Source organism: Lynx canadensis, chromosome D2, assembly GCF_007474595.2.
Source record: "Lynx canadensis isolate LIC74 chromosome D2, mLynCan4.pri.v2, whole genome shotgun sequence".
Taxonomy (NCBI): domain Eukaryota; kingdom Metazoa; phylum Chordata; class Mammalia; order Carnivora; family Felidae; genus Lynx; species Lynx canadensis.
Window position 1 is genome coordinate 30,159,600 of NC_044313.2, and position 18,817 is coordinate 30,178,416.

The 18,817-nt window shown below is 45.1% G+C and overlaps 1 protein-coding gene across 7 annotated transcripts in view; it reads left to right on the forward strand.

The window, feature by feature from the left end:
• The first annotated feature begins 7,829 nt into the window (after positions 1-7,829).
• The window catches only part of HPS1 (HPS1 biogenesis of lysosomal organelles complex 3 subunit 1), a 32,867-nt gene continuing 21,879 nt past the window's right edge, over positions 7,830-18,817 (forward strand). For 4 of the 7 annotated variants that reach the window (XM_030335635.1, XM_030335637.1, XM_030335636.1 and 1 more), the window contains exons 1-6: positions 7,830-7,882; positions 9,304-9,422; positions 11,137-11,311; positions 15,822-15,959; positions 16,177-16,319; positions 16,727-16,835. In XM_030335635.1, coding sequence (XP_030191495.1) covers positions 11,150-11,311; positions 15,822-15,959; positions 16,177-16,319; positions 16,727-16,835 — 552 coding nt within the window. In that variant the 5' untranslated portion in view covers positions 7,830-7,882; positions 9,304-9,422; positions 11,137-11,149. Of the gene's footprint in view, positions 7,883-7,906; positions 8,089-9,303; positions 9,423-11,136; positions 11,312-15,821; positions 15,960-16,176; positions 16,320-16,726; positions 16,836-18,817 lie in introns of those variants that run through there. The other 3 variants (XM_030335638.1, XM_030335634.1, XM_030335633.1) reach the window with 3 other exon arrangements.

Below are 18,817 nucleotides of genomic sequence, written 5' to 3' on the forward strand. Positions count from 1 at the left end.
TGTCCAAGGCCATCTAGATAAGCAGAGTCAGAATCAGATATCGAACCCACATCTATTGAACTCCAAAGCCTGCTCTCACTGCATTGTGCTCTCTCTAATTGGACTGGTGGTGGCCACCTTTTTCTCACCTCCAAACTGCCCACAGCTAGCTTTCTTACCGGCCTGTGTGTGTCTACAGAGAACCCCAGCAGGGCCTTCGCCCAGAACAGCTGGTGTCAAGTATGGGAAAGCCAACTCGCAGTTCTGATGAGTAGTGAGTAGGGCCGTGAGCAGCCTGTGCTGTAAACGGAATGTGTTTTTCTGTAGAATAAAGGACCAGTCTTACCACCACCACCCACCACAGGTAATGATTCCTGATATTTCTAAGTCCTGGAGGTGAGTGGCAGAGCTAGTCAGCACCCACACATGCACTGCCTCTGAGATCATTGCTCCTCCTGCCCCAACTACTGAGAGATTTGGAAGTTTCTTTTCTTCCCAGACTAGATAATAAACCCATTAATTATTGCCTTAGGGGTAGAACTTGCAAAGACCACTCTAAAACAAGAAAGCTAAAATACAAGAAACCAACTGCTTTCATACCCACTTCCTTCCAAACACCAGAGAGCCCCACCCCCGCCTGGGAGCCCTGGGGCATTTGCCAGGAGCTGACCAAGTTCCAAATGACTGGCTCATGAATAAATCCCATGTCCTATGCTCCCAGCAGAGAAAAGGAGGCCCTTCTTTACAGCCCACATCATGAACTTTTCTAATTATTATTCATGAAAATATTCTAGGGTTTTTTTCAAGTTGTAAATGTTACATAATAAATTATATTTTTGGAAGAAGCAAAAAGAAACCTAAGTTTTATTCATCTAAAAGTTGGCAAAGAAAGTGCAGGAACATCTCCCAGGAAAAATTTCTTCTCTGCAGGGGATTTTAACAGGTGTTAATATTTGCTTCCAAAAAACAGATTATATTAAGGTTTATATGAGCTTGGCGATTGCAGAGAATTTGGGTCCATGAGGTAGTTTCTATTTTGAGGTAACACTCTGTAGGTAATAAAATGTGAATACTCTAACTTTCTGTTCTCAGGGTGTTCTGTGGGGAGAGGGGCCCACTGTCGTCCACGCTACATTTTGACCCAATGAACTAACACATGATGGGTATCGTTGATTTCATGATGTGCTGCTCTCTCCCGCTTCCCTTTTCCCCACAAGCCCTGCTTCAAGTACTCTAAGTGGAAATTAAGTTTTATTTTTCAAGTTAGATGTCATTGATGATGTTTGAAGTAACTGTTAACTGCAATAACAGATAAACCCCAGAGTCTCAGTGGTTTAACATAAACGACGTTTATTTCTTGCTAACAGATCGTGTAAAGGTCAACTGGTGGTAGTGAGGTAAGTAGTGGTTCCATGCACATAGTCCGTCAGGGATCCAGACTGGCAGGCTGTGTGCCATTTTAGCACTTGGCCTCCAACATTGCTATGGGCGTCAACATGCAGCGGGAAGACAAGGAGAGTGTGTAGAATCACATGGGAGTAGTTTGGGGGACCTAACCTAGAATTAGCATAAATTCCTTCCACTCAATTCCATTAGCCATAAGTCAATTACACGATCCCATCTAGATGCTGGGGTTTCAGAAATAAAGTCCCTGACTGGACAGTCACTTCTCGACAACAATTATATTTTGTTGCTATAAATGGAATGTCTTTGATCCCCCCAAGATTGGTATGTTGAAACCTTACCCTATGTGATAGATTCCCAATGTGATGGTATTTGGAGGTGTGGCCTTTGGGAGGTGATCAGGTTGTGAGGGATGAGCCTTCATGAGTGGGATTATAAGAGAAACCCCAGAGGGCTCTTTTGCCTCTTCCACGACTTGGGGACACATCGAAAGTGGGCTCTCAGCAGACGCTGAAGCAGCTGGAACCTTGATCTCGGACTTCCCAGCCTTCAGAACTGTGAGGAATAAATTTCTGTTGTTTATAAGCCAAGCAGTCTATGGTATTTTTGTTATAACAGCCTCAACAGACTAAGACATTCATGAAAAAGGAGCACAAAACTTTGATGGACAGCTAGGAAACCAGAAAATTTATCAATGATGTTGGGTCCTTCTAATTGAGCGTCATCAAGTGAGTGTTACAGACCATGTGTGAGGATACCTAAATTAAAAGTATTTTTTTTTAATACTTCAGAATGACCTAAAGAGGCTTTCTTTTGCCTCTTTCCATTCCCTTAAGTCTTGCTACTCCTAGTACTTGGCTGAATTTTAGCAGAAAACGATCTGTGTTGTTCCACCGCTATCCAGTTAGGATGCATCTAGTACTGGATGCTCTGCCCTCTACTAACAACATTAGTGGCAAACATGTGGGAAAACCTAAGTAAATACAAAATAATAATAATAATGTCTCATGAGATTTAAAATACAGAAAATTAAAAATGCATTACAATAGCATACATTTTTTTTTTTAAATTTTTTTTTTTCAACATTTATTTATTTTTGGGACAGAGAGAGACAGAGCATGAACGGGGGAGGGAAAGAGAGAGAGGGAGACACAGAATCGGAAACAGGCTCCAGGCTCTGAGCCATCAGCCCAGAGCCCGACGCGGGGCTCGAACTCCCGGACCGCGAGATCGTGACCTGGCTGAAGTCGGACGCTTAACCGACTGCGCCACCCAGGCGCCCCACAATAGCATACATTTTAAAAGCAGGCAAAGGGAAAGTATTCTAGCATCCTTTCATTTTCAAGGAAGAGGTAATTTGTATTAAACTTTCATAAGTTAAGGAAGCATGTTTTAATCTCTAGGGTAACCACTAAAAGAATATTAAAAGAGTGTATTATTTCTAAGTGAATGAGGGAAGGAGGGAGAGTAGAATCAAAATAAAAAAATAGTTGATTTATGGGCACCTGGGTGGCTCAGTCAGTTGAATGTCGGATTTGGGCTCAGGCCACGATCTCATGGTTTGTGAGTTCGAGCCCCATGTCGGGCTCTGTGCTGACAGCTGAGAGCCTGGAGTCTGCTTCAGATCCCGTGTCACCCCCTCTCTCTCTTCCCTTCCCCCGCTCACGTTCTCTTGTTCTCTTTCTGTCTCCCTCTCTCTCTCTCCTCTCTCAAAAATAAACAGTAAAAAAAATTTTGAAGATAGTTGATTTAAAAGAAAGCAAGAAATAAAAGAAAACAAAGAACAGGGGGACAAATAGAAAACAGTAAGATGATAGATTTGAACACAAATCTATTCTATTTGAGAGAGAGAGCACACACAGGGAGGGGCAGAGAAAGAGGGAGAGGGAGAATCCCAAGCAGGCTTCACACCAAGTCAGCACAGAGCCCGACACAGGGCTCCATCTCACAAATCACGGGATCATGACCTGAGCCAAAACCAAGAGTTGGACGCTTAACTGACTGAGCCCCCCAGTTGCCCCTAGTTTTGACTTTTAAAACCACTAATTGAAACAGTATTAAATTGATTACCAAACCTTTCCCATCCCTTTAAATTCTGCACTCAAGGTGAGCATGTCGTTCTCCTCACCCCAGTCCTGGTCCTGAAGCCAATAAAGGAGAAAAAATGGAATCATAAAAATACTTGATAAATGTTCTTAAAGGCATACAAGGAGGAAAAAAGGAACAAAGAAAAGATAGGACAAATACAAAACAAATAGCCAGATAATGACTGATAGACTAAACCATAGTAATAATCACATTATATGTGAGTTGTTCTTAACATACAAGCTGACAATTCAGCCTGGCACAGATTGTCATTCTGGGTAAAAAATAAGACCCAACTATATGCTGCCTGCAAAAAAATTGTGCTATACATATGAAAACATGAGTAGGTTAAAAGTAAAGGATAGAAGATCACATATGCAGGGGAGGTAGAATGTCTGCTCTACCTCTCAGGGTTTCTGGCTGAGGCTGCCATAAAACAGAGAAATAGGAGACAAGCACAGAGATTTTATTTAGTGATTTTTAACATGAACGTGGGAGCCCCCACAAGAAAAATGAAGACCCAAAGAACTGGCTAGGCCTCAGTGTGTATATACTACGTTGAAGAAAGATTGGCAATTGTGGGAAAGTAACTAAACTCTATGGGGAGACTAAAGAAAGGTAAGAGTTAGTTTAACCAGGTCTCTTTGCACAGATTTCTCTTTGCCTAGACTTTCCCTCTTTGGTGAGAAGAAAGCTCCTTTCCTCCTGGGATAGGGAGGGCCTCTTTCCCATGGGAGTTTCATCTCTCGCTTGCAGAAAGAAAAGGAAAGTCAGCGTGCTTTTAGCTCACAATCATCAATATACCAAAGCGGTGTATTTTGGGGGAGCATGTCCTGAACTCTGCCACAGGCCATGTGAGCACTAATCAGAATAAAGCTGAAGTGACCATACCATTCTCAAACAAAGTAGATTTAGTGCAGTGGATAGTGTCAAAGATTAAAAGGTAATTTCCTAATGATACAGGGGCTAATTCGTTAAGAGAACATAACAATCATAAATGTTTATGTATCAAATAACAGAGCTTCAACATATATGAGGCAAAAGCTGGCAAGACTGGGAGGGGAAAGAGACAAATCCATAATTACACTTAGAGAATTCAGTACCATTATCTCAATATTTGATAAAGTACGCAGAAAATCATTAAGAAGACAGAAGACTTAAATGTTGCTCTCAACCAACTTGACCTGACATTTATAGATCACTCAACCCAACAAAAGAAAAATACCTACATATTCTTTTCTAGTACACTAGGAACATTCACCAAGATTTACCATATCCTAGGCCATAAATAAATTGAAAAGGAGTCAAGTCATACAAAGCATATTCTCTGACCAAATGGAATTGAAATAGAAACCAATAACAGAAAGATACCCAGAAAACCATCAAATAGTTGGAAATGAATAACATACTTCTAAATAATCCATGGGCCAAAAAATAATCAAATGAAAAATTAGACAGCATTTTGAACTAATTGAAAATGAAAATAAAACATATCAAAAGTTCGAGCTGATAAAAAAAAAAGTGGGAGCTGATAAAACAGTACCTTGGGGGAAATTTATAGCAGCAAACTCCTTTGTTAGAAAAAAAGACAAAAGGTCTCAAATCAATGGGTCAGTTTCTAAGAAACTAAAAAAAAAAAAAAAAAAAAAAAAAAAAAAAATTAAATCCAAAGTAAATAGAAGAAAGGATATAGTAAATAGCACAGAAATTGGTGAAATAAAAAACAGAAAAACCAATGAAAATTGATGAAACCAAATGCAGTTTCTTCGAGAAAATCAATAAAATCCTTAGTGTGACCTGAATCCTTCTAAATTTATTGAACAGAATAGAGAGCCCAGAAATAGATCCACACATTTATAGTCAATTTATTTGAGACAAATGTGTCAAAGTAATTTAATGGAGAGAGGATATTTTTTTCAACAAATGGTGCAAGAAAAATTGGATATCCATATGCAAAAAAATGAACCTGAACATTTCTCTCATACTTTCTACAAAAATCAACTTGAAATGGGTCATAGACTTAAATGCAAAATAAGCTGTGAAACTTCTGGAAGAAAACAGGAGGAAATCTTTGTGACTCTGGTTTAGGCAAAGATGTTTTAGCCAGTGCACAAAAAGCACAAAGATTTCTGTTCTTCAAAAGTCACTGTAAAGAAAATGAAAGACAAAGTCACAGACTGGCAAAAAAAAAAAAAAAAAAAGCAAAACAGATAGCTGATAAAGAATATCCAAATATATAAAGAAATCTTATAAGTAATAAGAAGAAACACAATCCAATTTTAAAATGGGCAAATCAGGGGCGCCTGGGTGGCGCAGTCGGTTAAGCATCCGACTTCAGCCAGGTCACGATCTCGCAGTCCGTGAGTTCGAGCCCCGCGTCAGGCTCCTGGCTGATGGCTCAGAGCCTGGAGCCTGCTTCCGATTCTGTGTCTCCCTCTCTCTCTGCCCCTCCCCCGTTCATGCTCTGTCTCTCTCTGTCCCAAAAATAAATAAACGTTGAAAAAAAAAATTTAAAATGGGCAAATCATTTGAACACTTTACACATGGCATATAAACACATGAAAAGAAATTCAACATCACTTGTTATTAGGAAAGTGGAAATTCAAACCCCAGTAGGATATCACAACACACCTACTACAATAGCTAAAGTTATAAAGGACAATATCGAGTGCTAAGGAGACTACAGAGCAGCGAAAACTCTCAGCATTGCCAGGGGGATGTAAAATGGTGCCTGCACTTTACCATACAGTTCATACCATACAGATATTTACCATACAGCCCAGCCACCCTACTCCTAAATATTCACCCAAGTAAGATAAAAACTTATGTTGACACAAAAGCCCGGACATAATTACAAATGGGCATACAGGATTAAACAGAATTGAAAACATTTGTGCCAGAAGTGATACCATTAAGAAAAAAACCAAACCACGTAATGGGGTAAAGTTTTTTGCAAATCATGTATCTACTAAAGGATTTGTATCCAGAATATATAAAGAACTCTTACAACTTGATAATAAAAAGACAATTAATTTTAAAATGGGAGAAGAAATTGAATTAGTGACTTTTCTTGAAAGAAGATATACAAATGGCCAAAGAGCACATGAACAGACGCTGAACATCGTTAGTCATTAGGAAAACGCAAATCAAAATCACGAGATATCACTTTCACCTCCCCCAGGATGGCTAAATAAAAACAGACAATAAGTGTTGGGGCAGATGGGGAGAATTGGTACCCTCATACATTGCTGGTGGGAAATGGAAACTACTAGCGGTTAGAGTGAATAATAACATATCCATTTGATGGAAGTTATTCAACCACTGAAATTCCTGCTTAGGGAGAACCTACCACAGGAGAGAATCAAGGGGAGTGTAGCAGGATGAAGAGCGCACAGCCAGAGGGATCTCAACCATGGACTGCGGAGAGCCATGTCTGTAGCGGGTAGGTGCTGCAGACGGGCAGTTGGAAGGTTTGGGCCCTAAGGTGAGAAAGGGGGGGGGGGGGACGGGGAGAAGCTAGGCTCCCTTTGTCTGCAGGTGGTGGGAGCATTATTTCCTGGTCCCCGCCTTTCCCCAAGGTGTATGCAAATCTGCCAGACGGCCAGTCCGCACAACTCATCCCCTGCTGGGCTGCACCCACAGCCCCCTGGCAGCACCAGGGCACTGAGGGGTGACTTCCGAAGTAATTTACTCCCTTCCATGATCTTCATCAGCAACCGCACACTTCAGCCCTTCTAATTACACAAATTTAAGAAAATCTTGAAAACACTAGTTCTAAACAAAGCCCCTAATGTACACCCCACCCCCAAACGGATTGAGAACCTTTATAAAGAAATTCAAGGGTTGGCACTGTGGGGACAACCAGGCCCTTCTGCAGGCCGTGTCTTCTCAGGCCACGGAAAACAGTCACGGAAGGCAGCTAAAGCCAGAGGGTGGGAAGGAAACTTGCGGGAGCCAGGAGAACTGGGTTCTGATCCTAACTCAGCCCCTCTGCAAGTTAGTTGTTCTTCTTGTGCCTGGCTTTCGTCCTGTGTGAAACGGGGCTAAAATGCGCCTGTCCCTAATGCCTCGGTGGGGAATCCCTAGAGCTCAAGCCAGCGGAAGGGCAAGCCCAGTGTCCCTGACGGCTGTGGGCGACACCGCCCCAATTCCGCAGGCCTCGGCGCGCTCCTCGACCGCAAGAATAACGTGGCCGCCGAACAGCAGGCGCCCGGGCCGAGGGAGCCCAGAAGCTAGGCGGACCGAACTGACCCGCGGGCACAGGCGACGCCGGGCGGGGGCGGGCTCGAAGTCCGGGGAGCCCGCCCTCGCGTCCAGCCCCTCCCGGACGGGGGTGTCACGCGGGCGGTCACGTGGCCGCACCCGGAAGCGCGCCGGCGAGCCCGGCGGTCTGGCGGTGAAGGGCGGCTAGCCGGTACGTGGCCCGAGCGCCGCCCTCCCGGTCCCTCCGCGGGCTGCGGGGCTTCCTCCGAGGCCCCCTGCGCTGCCCTCCCGGAAGTGGGGGCGGGCCCCACCATGGCCGCACCCGCCCCGCCCCGCTGGCCTTGGGCCCTCTGCTTCTCCTAAGTTTCTGCAGCCACGGAGTTGGGAGGGAACCCCAAGCCGGGCCTTCTTCCCAGGGTAGCTGTGAGCTTCGCGGGGTTTTGGGAGGGGCTGCATAAAGTGTGGAGTGCGGGGCAGACAGGAAGGCTGCCACGTCTCCTGGGCCCTCCAGCCCGGCAGGGGGAAGGCGGGGGGGCCCAGACGGAGCGGAGCGGGTTCAGGCGCAGAGGCCTTAGGGGCGGTGTGCTGGGGAAGGTGGCGAAAATGGGGGCTGAGGGTTTTCCTCAGGTTGGCCCGACGCCATCTGGGCCTTCAGTGAGTCCTGTGTTGCCTCTTTAGAGCAAGATAGAGAGAACAGGGAAATCATAAAATGACACCAGTAAGGTTCTCTTTCAACAGCTTTTTGGAATAAAAAAGGAGAACCTAATGTCCACCGAAAAGCATTTCCATTTTTTCTGGGAATATGTCATTTAGGCCAGTTATGCCGGTGATGTAGCAAGTCTCACTTATGTTGCAAAAGATGCTGAGCCCCTAAAAACCCTTTTGTGCTTCTTATTTGCTTACAACGTTTGGTTTCCTAATTCGGTTACACCTTTATATTGTTCCTGCCTCTTATCAAAATGTGAATGATTCTGGAACAAGTTTAGTTCACCCTGTTATTTGACAAAGGGAGGCCGGGAAATAAGAATAGTAAATAAGCCCACGTTCATGTAAGAGTTTGCTAAGGGATTCCTGCCTGGTTATTCTGTCTTTTCACTATAACCGTATAGGGAGGCAGAGCAAGGGTTTCTGTTTCACAGCAGGAGTTTGAGGCTCAGAGAGGGTTAAGTGCCTTGGTCAGGCCAAAACTAGAACCCCGTCTCTGGCGCCTTTTTTATTGGTTTATTTCATCCTCCTGGGATATCACTCCCCTTCTCCTGGGACTGCTTCCCTGTGGGCCTGGGACGGCTGTGCTGTGTGTCTAGTGACTCATAGCAAGCCCCTTGGGGCTGCTCAGGGCAGGTTTGCAGACCACACCATGGCTCTGAGTGACCCACGTGAAATGAGAGTGCCTGGAAGGAAACAGTAGGTGGGAATTAATGTTTGTGGGCATCTGCTATGTCCAAAGGACTGTGCTGGCTGGTTCCTGTTCCCCATTGTGGGAGGCCAGGGGTGAGCGGGATACAGGCACTGGGCACCTCCTAAGCAGACTGCCAAAGGGCCAAAGAGAGACCTTCACCAGCCTGTCCTCCCAGAAATGGGCAGCAGTCGGATGAAAGGCTCTGCTTGCCCTCATGACCTCTCTGTTTTAAGCATTTACAGGACCTGAGATGCTGTGCTGCCGCTCTCCATAAGCTAGTCACCGAGTGTGTCTGCTGCAGCCCTTTCTGAACCCCTGGCTGTCTGGAGGCTCTGCTGTGCTCCTTGCCAAGGTAGATGATCCTGCCCGACCTGGCAGGTGGCACCCACCCCAGGGATGCTTTGGGGCCATGGGAGGTGCACAGCATGAGGCAGGCAGTAGACTGAGCTTTTCCTGACTCCGCAGAGCCCTGCTCCAGCTCTTCCTCCTGATGTCACCTTAGCCTATCTTCTCCTTCCTCCCCTGCATCCGGGCTGTCAAGGCCTGTGACTCCCAGCTATACCTCTTGAGTCAGCCCCTTCCTGTCCTGGCCTGCGCCAAGGAGTGGACCCTCGTTACCCCACACTAGGACAGCCGGCCTCCATCACCTTAACCTCACCCATCCGTGACCAGTGTGTCACTCCCTACACCCTTCCCAGCCTACAGGGGGCTCTCTGCTCCTGGCCACACATTCTGCAGCCCTCCATTGCCCAGCACACACACTCCCTTCCCATCAGGCTGGCCCCTTGAACCCCTGTCTTTGTCCCCCTCACCTGGGTGTCCCAGAACAGTCTCTTCCAGGCCCACCTGCCCTTAGCCAGCAACCTTTACTTCATATTCAGTTGCCCTCCGTGTCTCTGCCTTGTGTTTTGTGGTTCCATGGGAATAGGCTGCACTCTTTCACTGGGGTGGAACCACCTTGAGGCCAGGTGCTCTGAGTTAGAGTTGATAAAGCAGCCGGAGATGTGGGAGGAATTCAGTAAGTGCCACTAAGCTGGGCACATAGGGGATCCTGAAGAGTGTGACGGAGTCCCAGACCTCAGGATACTATGATCCTGTGGAAATTGGACATCCACCCGTGGGGCAGTCAGAGCAGAGTCCCCTAGTCATTGTCACGTCTTAGCACACAGATAGCATGATCATGCCCGTGTGGCTCACTGAGGCACAGAAGATGTGAAGCCCCTGCCTGGGGTTTTCTCAGTTGTAGGCAGCTGGCCTGAGAGCTCTGGCCTCACCAGGCGTGGTCAGGCTGTCCCAAGGGTTGAGAGGTCAGTGTCTTGCTGTGTCCCAGGAATGAAAGGCATAGTGTGGGAAGCTCTGGGTTAAGAATCTCCCCACTGATGAATAATGAAACACATTTTATATAATCAGGCATTAAAATGTGCCCCACAGAGGGTGTGTGGGGGGTGGGGGTGGGGAAGGTGCTTTGGAAGAGCCAGAGACGCTGGGGGATGAGGCTGAGAAAGCTGCAGCCAAGCAGGTGTGAGAATGCACGGTGGACAAGGTTAGGCAGCCTCTGTTTCTACCCAGAGCACAAGCAGCTTGTTAATAAAATTATGTAATCCTGAATCCACTCTTCATGGGCTTTGAAGCTTGTCTTCTGGAGATGTGTTTGCCTTGGGGATATCTCTGAACTGCCTGAAGGGAGGTGCACTAGCCTCCCTGCATTCTAGGCCAGGCACTGACCGTCTGCCGTGAGCCATGATACTGCCTGCCTCTTCTATGTCCAGATCGAGAGCTGGGTCCTTCCTTACGCTTGGTGCAGGTAGGCCCATGGTAAGTCTGACACTTTGGTGAGAGGCTGGAAAACACAGAAGCAAGAGCCCCAGCCTTAGGCCTGGGTTTAAATCCCAGTGGCTCTGCCACGCCAAGCTGTGCTAGGTCCTGCTCTAAAAAATGAGAATAACCAAAGATTCCTACCTCATCAGGTTGTGGTGAGGGTCTGACGAAATAACACCAGGAAGGCCCCTGTAGTTGTGCCGGCTCAGTAGGTATCTGCTGGGATTGTGATCGTTTTCATTACTCAGGCCGAGCTTGTGGATGAAGGGGCCAGGAGGTGACCTTGAGCTTGCTTCTCCCTGTCAGATGAAGTGTGTTTTGGTGGCCACAGAAGGTGCAGAGGTCCTCTTCTACTGGACGGATGAGGAATTTGAAGAGAGTCTGCGGCTGAAGTTTGGGCAGCCGGAGAATGAGGGAGAAGAGGTGAGTGCAGGGCAGGGGGAGGATGGGAGAGAACAGCACAGAACTACCAGGAGGTGGGTGAACCTGTCCACCCACTCCTGGCCCAGCCTGAGGAACTAACAGGGTGGTGCATGTGGCCCAGCATCCTAAACACCCAGCTGCTCATCCTCAGAGGTTGGCCTCTTGATGCTCTCGAGTTAGTGACCTCACGCCTACTCCACCAGGGCCCCCTAGGCTACATGAGAACAGGAGGAGGAGGTAGAATTTTAATCACACAACAGAGAAATTTGGTGCCCTCACCTTCTCTACTTAAAAAGTTTAGCATAAGTTTAACACATTAATTTCTTAAATAACTATACTAAGGTATAATTGGCCTACTATACAAAGTGTACAGTTTGAGATACACACACACTTGTGATTCTATCACAATCAATAAAATAAACATACTCACCATCTCAAAAGTGTGTGACCCCTCCCTCACCTCCCCCAAACTGGGCAACCACCAATGTGCTTTCTGTCACAGTAGATGAGTTTGTATTTTATAGGCATGCGGTATATTCTCAGGGTTGGTTTGGTTTTGGTCTGGCTTCTTTCAGCATGATTTTGAGATTCATCCATGTTGCAGTATCTATCAATAGTTTATTCCTTGTCGTTGCTGAGCGGGAGGTAGTCTATTGTATCAGCACACCACAGTTTGTATATCCGTGTACCTGTTGATGGTGACTGTGTCCAGTTTTTGACTCTTAAAAATAAAGCAGCTGTGAACATTCACGTTCAGGTCTTTGTATGGACATCGCCTTTCACTTTTCAGGGGTAAAATACCTAGGGCACAATGGCTAGATCGTGTAGGTATATGTTAACTTTTTAAGAAACTAGCAAACTTTTCCACAGGGGTTGTATCATTTCATAGTCCATTCCTCATGTATGAGAGAGCTCCACTTCCTCCGTATCCTTGCTAACCCTTGGCAATAGTCAGTCTTTTTCATTTTCACCATTCTACTAGGTATCGATTGAAATCTCATTGTCTGTTAATTTTCATGTCCTAATGATTGATGATTCTGACATCATTTCATGTGTTTATTTGCCATCTGTATCTTCTTAAATTGAAATCGGTCCAAATTTTGCCCATCTATGTCTTGGGTAGGTTATTTCTTATTATTCTTAATGAGTTTTGAGAGTATTACATATTTTGGATGCAAGTCCTGTATTAGGTACAGGTGTTTTGCAAGTATTTTCTTCCACTCTGTGTTACCTTTGCATCCGCTAACCAGTATTTTGCAAAAAGCAGAAGTTTTCTTTTTTTTTTTTTAATTTTTTTTTTCAACGTTTATTTATTTTTGGGACAGAGAGAGACAGAGCATGAACAGGGGAGGGGCAGAGAGAGAGGGAGACACAGAATCGGAAACAGGCTCCAGGCTCTGAGCCATCAGCCCAGAGTCTGACGCGGGGCTCGAACTCACGGACCACGAGATCGTGACCTGGCTGAAGTCGGACGCTTAACCGACTGCGCCACCCAGGCGCCCCCAGAAGTTTTCATTTGACAACTCCAGCGTATCCATTTTTTTGCTTTTAGGGATCATGTTTTTGGTGTCATATATAAGAAATCTTTGCGCAACCCAAGATCTCAGAGTTTTCCCTGTATTTTCTTCCGGAAGTTTTGTCATTTTAGGCTTTATGTTAGGTCTGATGATCCATTTTGAATTTTTGGATATGATGGCAATTATGGATTAAAGTTTATTTTTTGCATATGAATATCCAGGGCAACACTGAAATATTACAGCTTGGAGATAGTTGTCATTTTCCACTAATAATTTCTACTCTATGTTTTAAAGGGGTAATTTATCTTGGACATTTTTTCCAGGTGAATTTCGTATTAAAAATCTTTGCAGGGGAAGCAGTAGAGAGCGTTCTTGCATTTCTGCAGCAGCACAGACTGGTGGCCTGCCAGCCCCCTCCTCGCTCGGCTGAGCTTAACTACCGGTTGAGCCAGTTCCACCTCAGCGAGTTAATCCACTTCAACATCACCGATATTCTTGTCACAGTCTTTAGGAATAAAGATATCAGAGATCATGACATTTTAGTGGTTTTATTTAAGCTAAAAAACAAGTCTATTTGTTAGGCTCTTTTATTTTTAGCAGTCAATACATATAGTTTTTTTTAAGAATTTTTATATATTTTAGTTCTTTGCTATTTCAGTCAGGTAAATGTAAGAAGCAAACCATCAGTAGACCTCTATATCTCTGGAACCTGCCATAATATTGACATAAAGGCACACAGTATAGAGATGAATGAATAAATAAAATAAAAGAAGCAAATTATCTGCTGGTGTTTATCTTCCTCTTTATCAAAAACCTTGGAAAGGAGCAAAATCCTGATTTTTCAGTTCCTAAATGACTAATGTAAAGAAAAAATTGTCTTTAAAGTTTTATTTTTTATGTATACGACACATATTTTTTTTCTGATTCTATAAATAACATGAATTAATTGTAGGAAATTTGGAAATACAGAGAAATCGTTTTTAAATGACCCATAATTCTAGCACCAGACCTATTAGCTTTTCTATGTATTTCCTTTGGGTCTTTATCTTTTATATGTAGTTGGGATCATACCACATTTACAGTTTTATTTCCTGTTTTTTTCCATTTGCCATTATATCAAAAGCATTATTCTTTTGTGTTAAATAGTCTCAAAAGCATAAATCTTAATGGAAGCATTATATTCCAGTGTATAAATAAATGTATCATTTATTTAACCATTTTTCCCATCCTGGGCATGTATATTGCTTCTACTTTGCTAAAACTATGGCTGTAGGGAACATTTATGCTTGAATTTGATCCCACATCTCATTATTTCCTTAGGATAATTTCCTATAAATAGAAACGTTGATTCAGAAGCCATTCACAGATAATGTACCACTTTATAATTCCAAGTAATAGTAATTCCTTTACACTCTGCCTACACCAAATATTTTCATCTTCCCCAACCAAAAAAAAAAAAAAAAAAAAATTCTTGCTTTGCTACACCTGCAGAAAAAGCTGCTACTCTAAAAATGAGTTGCTGTACACACAATCTAGATTTTTAAGTGACTTTCTATTAACGTAATTTGTTGATGACAGTCCAAGAAAATTGTGGCATGTGAATAATTTAACAAACATTTGCCTATGTGGAGGGATATTCATTCAACAAATATTCATTGAGAACCTACTATGCTCCAGCCTCTGGGGGTGAAGCTATGAACATAGCATGATCCTGCTGTCGTGGAACTTCAGGCCAAAGAGGGAGGGCAGACAGTGAACCCAGTGGCAAATAAACTCATGCGTGCAGGTAATGATAAATGGGCTGAAGAAGTTAAACAGAGAGAGAGGTGGGGAGCAGTGGGGGCAGGGTGGCCTGGTGGTCAGGAGCCATCTGAGCTGGGGCCTGAGTGATGGGCAGAAACCACTGCTAAATCCTGACTGACAGACTCCCGCAGCAGCTGGACACAGCTTGGTTCCCGAGCGCTGAGGAAGTTGGGAGAAAATACCCGCCACGGTACTGCGTCTTGGCCCTGTTGTAAATGCTGTACTTTGCCCCTGGCCGGTTGCCTATTTTTCTTTTCAAGACAAGGTCTTACTCCTCTCCTTTCAGATTTCTCAGGCTCAGAGTTGGGACTTGGCTTTCTCCATGATTCAGGTCTCCGGAGATCACTGTAGGGAAGGTCACCTCTTCTTTCTTGTCATTCCAGTATGGAGGGTTTGAGTGGTGACCATTCTACTGGCTTCATGCCAGTTGTAGTTGCAGATTGTCACCAAATTTGTCCAGTTTCTCTTTGGTTTTGTTTATTTATTTTGTTCCTTCTTTGCAAGGCAGAGAGAATGGTTGAAGGAAGATCTTGTAGAAGTAAAGGTTGGCTTGTGATGGAAATAGGGAAAGTATGGAAGCATAAAAAGGGGGCAAATCACTCATATTCTCTCTGCCAGGAGGAATAACTTTAATAGTGTTGCCTTTCTTAATATTTTCTCAATACTTTGTTTTTTCTATGCATTTTAAAATACAGACCATTCACTTCTTTGTTTTAACATGGCATCATAGCAGAGGAATTTTCCATGTCATTGAAACACTCCAGTATTTTACATAGCTATATATTCTTCCACCGTTAAATGGACTGTTATTTATCTGTTTCCCAGGCACTGGGCATTTACACTTTTTACAGTTGTTCGCTGCTGTAAATGATTCCATAGTGAACGTCTGTATGTGTGTGTCTTTGCCCCATCCCAGATCACTTTCCTTAGGATATGTTCCCCAACGTAGACCTACTGCCAACAAAAAGCATGGACTTTGGGTTATGTAGAGAACTTCCTTAAAGTCATTCAGTTCTCCCATTAAATGCCCCAGACATTCCACTGTGGAGATGTGGCCTAATTCCTTAGTGTTTCCTTCTAGATTCAGAGCCTGAACAGCAGAGTCCTTGCTACAAGGCTTGGGTCTTTTCCGTGCCTTTGTCCCCATGGTCTGGCACTCTGAGCAGTGTGACTTCCTTCCCCTCATGCAGCTTCCCGCCGTGGAGGACCAGCTCAGCACCCTGCTAGCCCCAGTGATCATCTCCTCCATGACCATGCTGGAGAAGCTCTCAGATACATACACCTGCTTCTCAACAGAAAATGGCAACTACCTGTATGTCCTTCACCTGGTGAGCGTGTAGCTCTGGGGCCCATGTTCCTCTTCCCTCAGTTGTGTGGGCTGTCCACATGCCTCTCCCTGATCTTGAACTTTAGACTCCTTCATAAGGCAGAAATTGCACCCTCTCAAAGTCCCCTGGGACCTAAGCCTCCCCTCACTGTCCTCAGGTATCAGGACAGGGGAGGGGTCCCCTGGGGCTGGCTGACATCAGCCCCCTCTGCCTACAGTTTGGAGAATGCCTGTTCATTGCTATCAACGGAGACCATACGGAAGGTGAGGGCGACCTGCGGCAGAAGCTGTGTGTGCTCAAGTACCTGTTCGAAGTGCACTTTGGTCTGGTCACGGTGGATGGCCAGCTCATCCGGAAGGAGTGAGTCCTCGTGGCGGTCCCCTCTAGATCCTTTGCTAAGCACCCTCTCAAGGCTGTGCAGGGTGTGTCCAGCCTGTGTGAAACTGGCCAGTCACGCTCTCCCCCTGGCTCCTTCCTGGTACCTTCCCGGATCTCTCAGGCTGGCTTCGTGTCATATGTCTGTGTGTGAAGGAAACTGAGAAGTGAAGTGATTTGCTTGGGTGCCCAACTCCTGATTCCGTGCCCATCCCACTCTATGGCCCCGGCCACAGCCCGGACTCGGCCCTTCTGTACCTAGAGGGCCCTCCCACTCATTTGTTCATGTTGCGTGAGCTCGCCTGGCCCTGACTGTCTTCTAGGACTATGCCCCTTTGGTTGAAGGTTGGGACAAGCAGCTTTCTCATGGGTCTTTCCTGCTCTGCCCCCAGGCTGCGGCCCCCAGACCTGGAGCGGCGCATGCAAGTATGGGAGCATTTCCAGAGCCTGCTGCGGACCTATGGCCGCCTGCGTGAGCAGGAACAGTGCTTCGCCGTGGAGGTGACTACTGGGCGTGGGAGTCCTCAGGCCAGAGGAGTGTCAGGTCAGAGGGCTGTGTAGCTTTCAGGCCATGTTTTGACACACACATTCCCATCATGAGTGAGGTCATAGGCAGACCCTCAACCTCGTGCATTTAGAAGGTTGCGCCTTGTTGTGGCCACGTGGTGGGTTGGACACCCTGATGGGGTTTCCTGAAATAAAACAGATCCTAGATACAACAGACTTTTTCATGTCATTCTGAGCTCACAGTAAATTGTGGAAATTTTAAAGGTCCCCTCAACTCTGACCATCCCCTCCCCACAAAAAAGTTATACTGAGCTGAAACTAGAGTGGAAAGCAGTGATAAATAAGCAGCACTAAAGGCAAGATTGTCTGAGTGTAGATGGTGATAACACCACCACCAGAAGACTAACTTAGGCCAGCAGCACTGGGGACTGAGCCCAAGACTCCCTGGTCAAGCCCGGACCTGAGGAGTTCAAGTGGTCACTGCCGGTAGACTCCCGGGCTCCCCGTAGAGACAAGCACAAATTCTCTCCAGAGTGGCGGTTCTCACACTCCAGTGTTCATCCGAATCATCTAGAAGGCTTGCAAGATAGGGGTTGTTGGGCCTCCCTTTTCTCATAGTTGGGGGGGGGTTCTAGAATTTGCATTCCTGACAAGTTCACCAGTGACGCCGATTATGCTGGTCCAGGAACTGCCCTTTGAAAGCCACTGCTTTAGAGGACAGGTTAAGAGCAAACGAATATGAGCTCACAATTAACAGTCAGATGCACAGGGAAATGAGCCACCACGAGTGAGAGGAAAATCAATCACCGGTAGATTTAGATCCCAAGGAGCTTGATATCCTGGAATTATCAGGTACAGAATATAAAATAACTGTGAAATATTTAAAGACATAAAGGCCGGAAGAGAACCCATATAGATATTTTAGAAATGAAAACATAATTATTAAAATAAAAATCTCAAGGGATGGGTTAAATAGTAGATGAGACGTAACTAGGAAGAGAATTAGTGAACTGGAAAATAGATCTGAAGGATTCATTTTCACGCCCCGCTTACTCACTCTTCTGATAAATGTATAGTACCCACTGTATTCTAAGAGGTGTGCCAGGCCCTGGGAATAGAGATGAATAAAGACACAGTCCCTGCCCTTGAGAGGAGATGAGCCAGACATATATACCTGAACATCCAACAAAGCATTCTGGTTGTGCCATATTGGGTTTCCTGTCAAAATCCAAGGTGGCACGAAGGATGACATGGTCACCTCTTTCGGAGACATCCAGAAGAGCTTCTTGTAGGAGCTGGCCTAATGCAGTTAAGATAAAATCCAAACTCCTTCCTGAACCTACCAGGCCCTGTGTGATCTGCCTCCGTGGATCTCACCCCAGCCTCATCTCGTGCCTCTCTGGCCTTGCTCACTGGGGACTGACCCCCTGGGACTTCTTTCCATTTCAAGAGTGCTTGACATTTAATTCTGTCTAGTAGTCATTAGCTACATTTGGTTATTGAACATTTGAAAGGTAGGTAGTCCAAATTGAGTTCTGCTATACATGTAGAATACAGACTGGATTTTGACGACTTAGTACAAAAAAAGAGCATCAAATGCCCCATTAATAATGCTTTTATATGTTGAAATGGCACGATAAATTACTAATATTAATTTCACCGGTTTCTTTTTACTTTTTTAATGTAGATTACTAGGAAATATTAAATTATGCATAGGGCTTGCCTTATATATTGGTTGGACAGCACTGTTCCAAACTGTCTCCCCACCTCAGGGCCTTTGCATATGCTCTGTTCTCAGCTTGCAGCATTCTCCCCCTCCACTCTCTCTGATAGGATTTCTTGTTCTTTAGATAGCAATTTAAAGGTCCCTTCTGCAGGGACATTTTCCTTAAATACCCTACCCAAGTAGGTCTCTGCTGTTCATTACCGTGTGTTTCCTACACAGCACTTATTAGAATTGGCTTTAATCTTGTCTG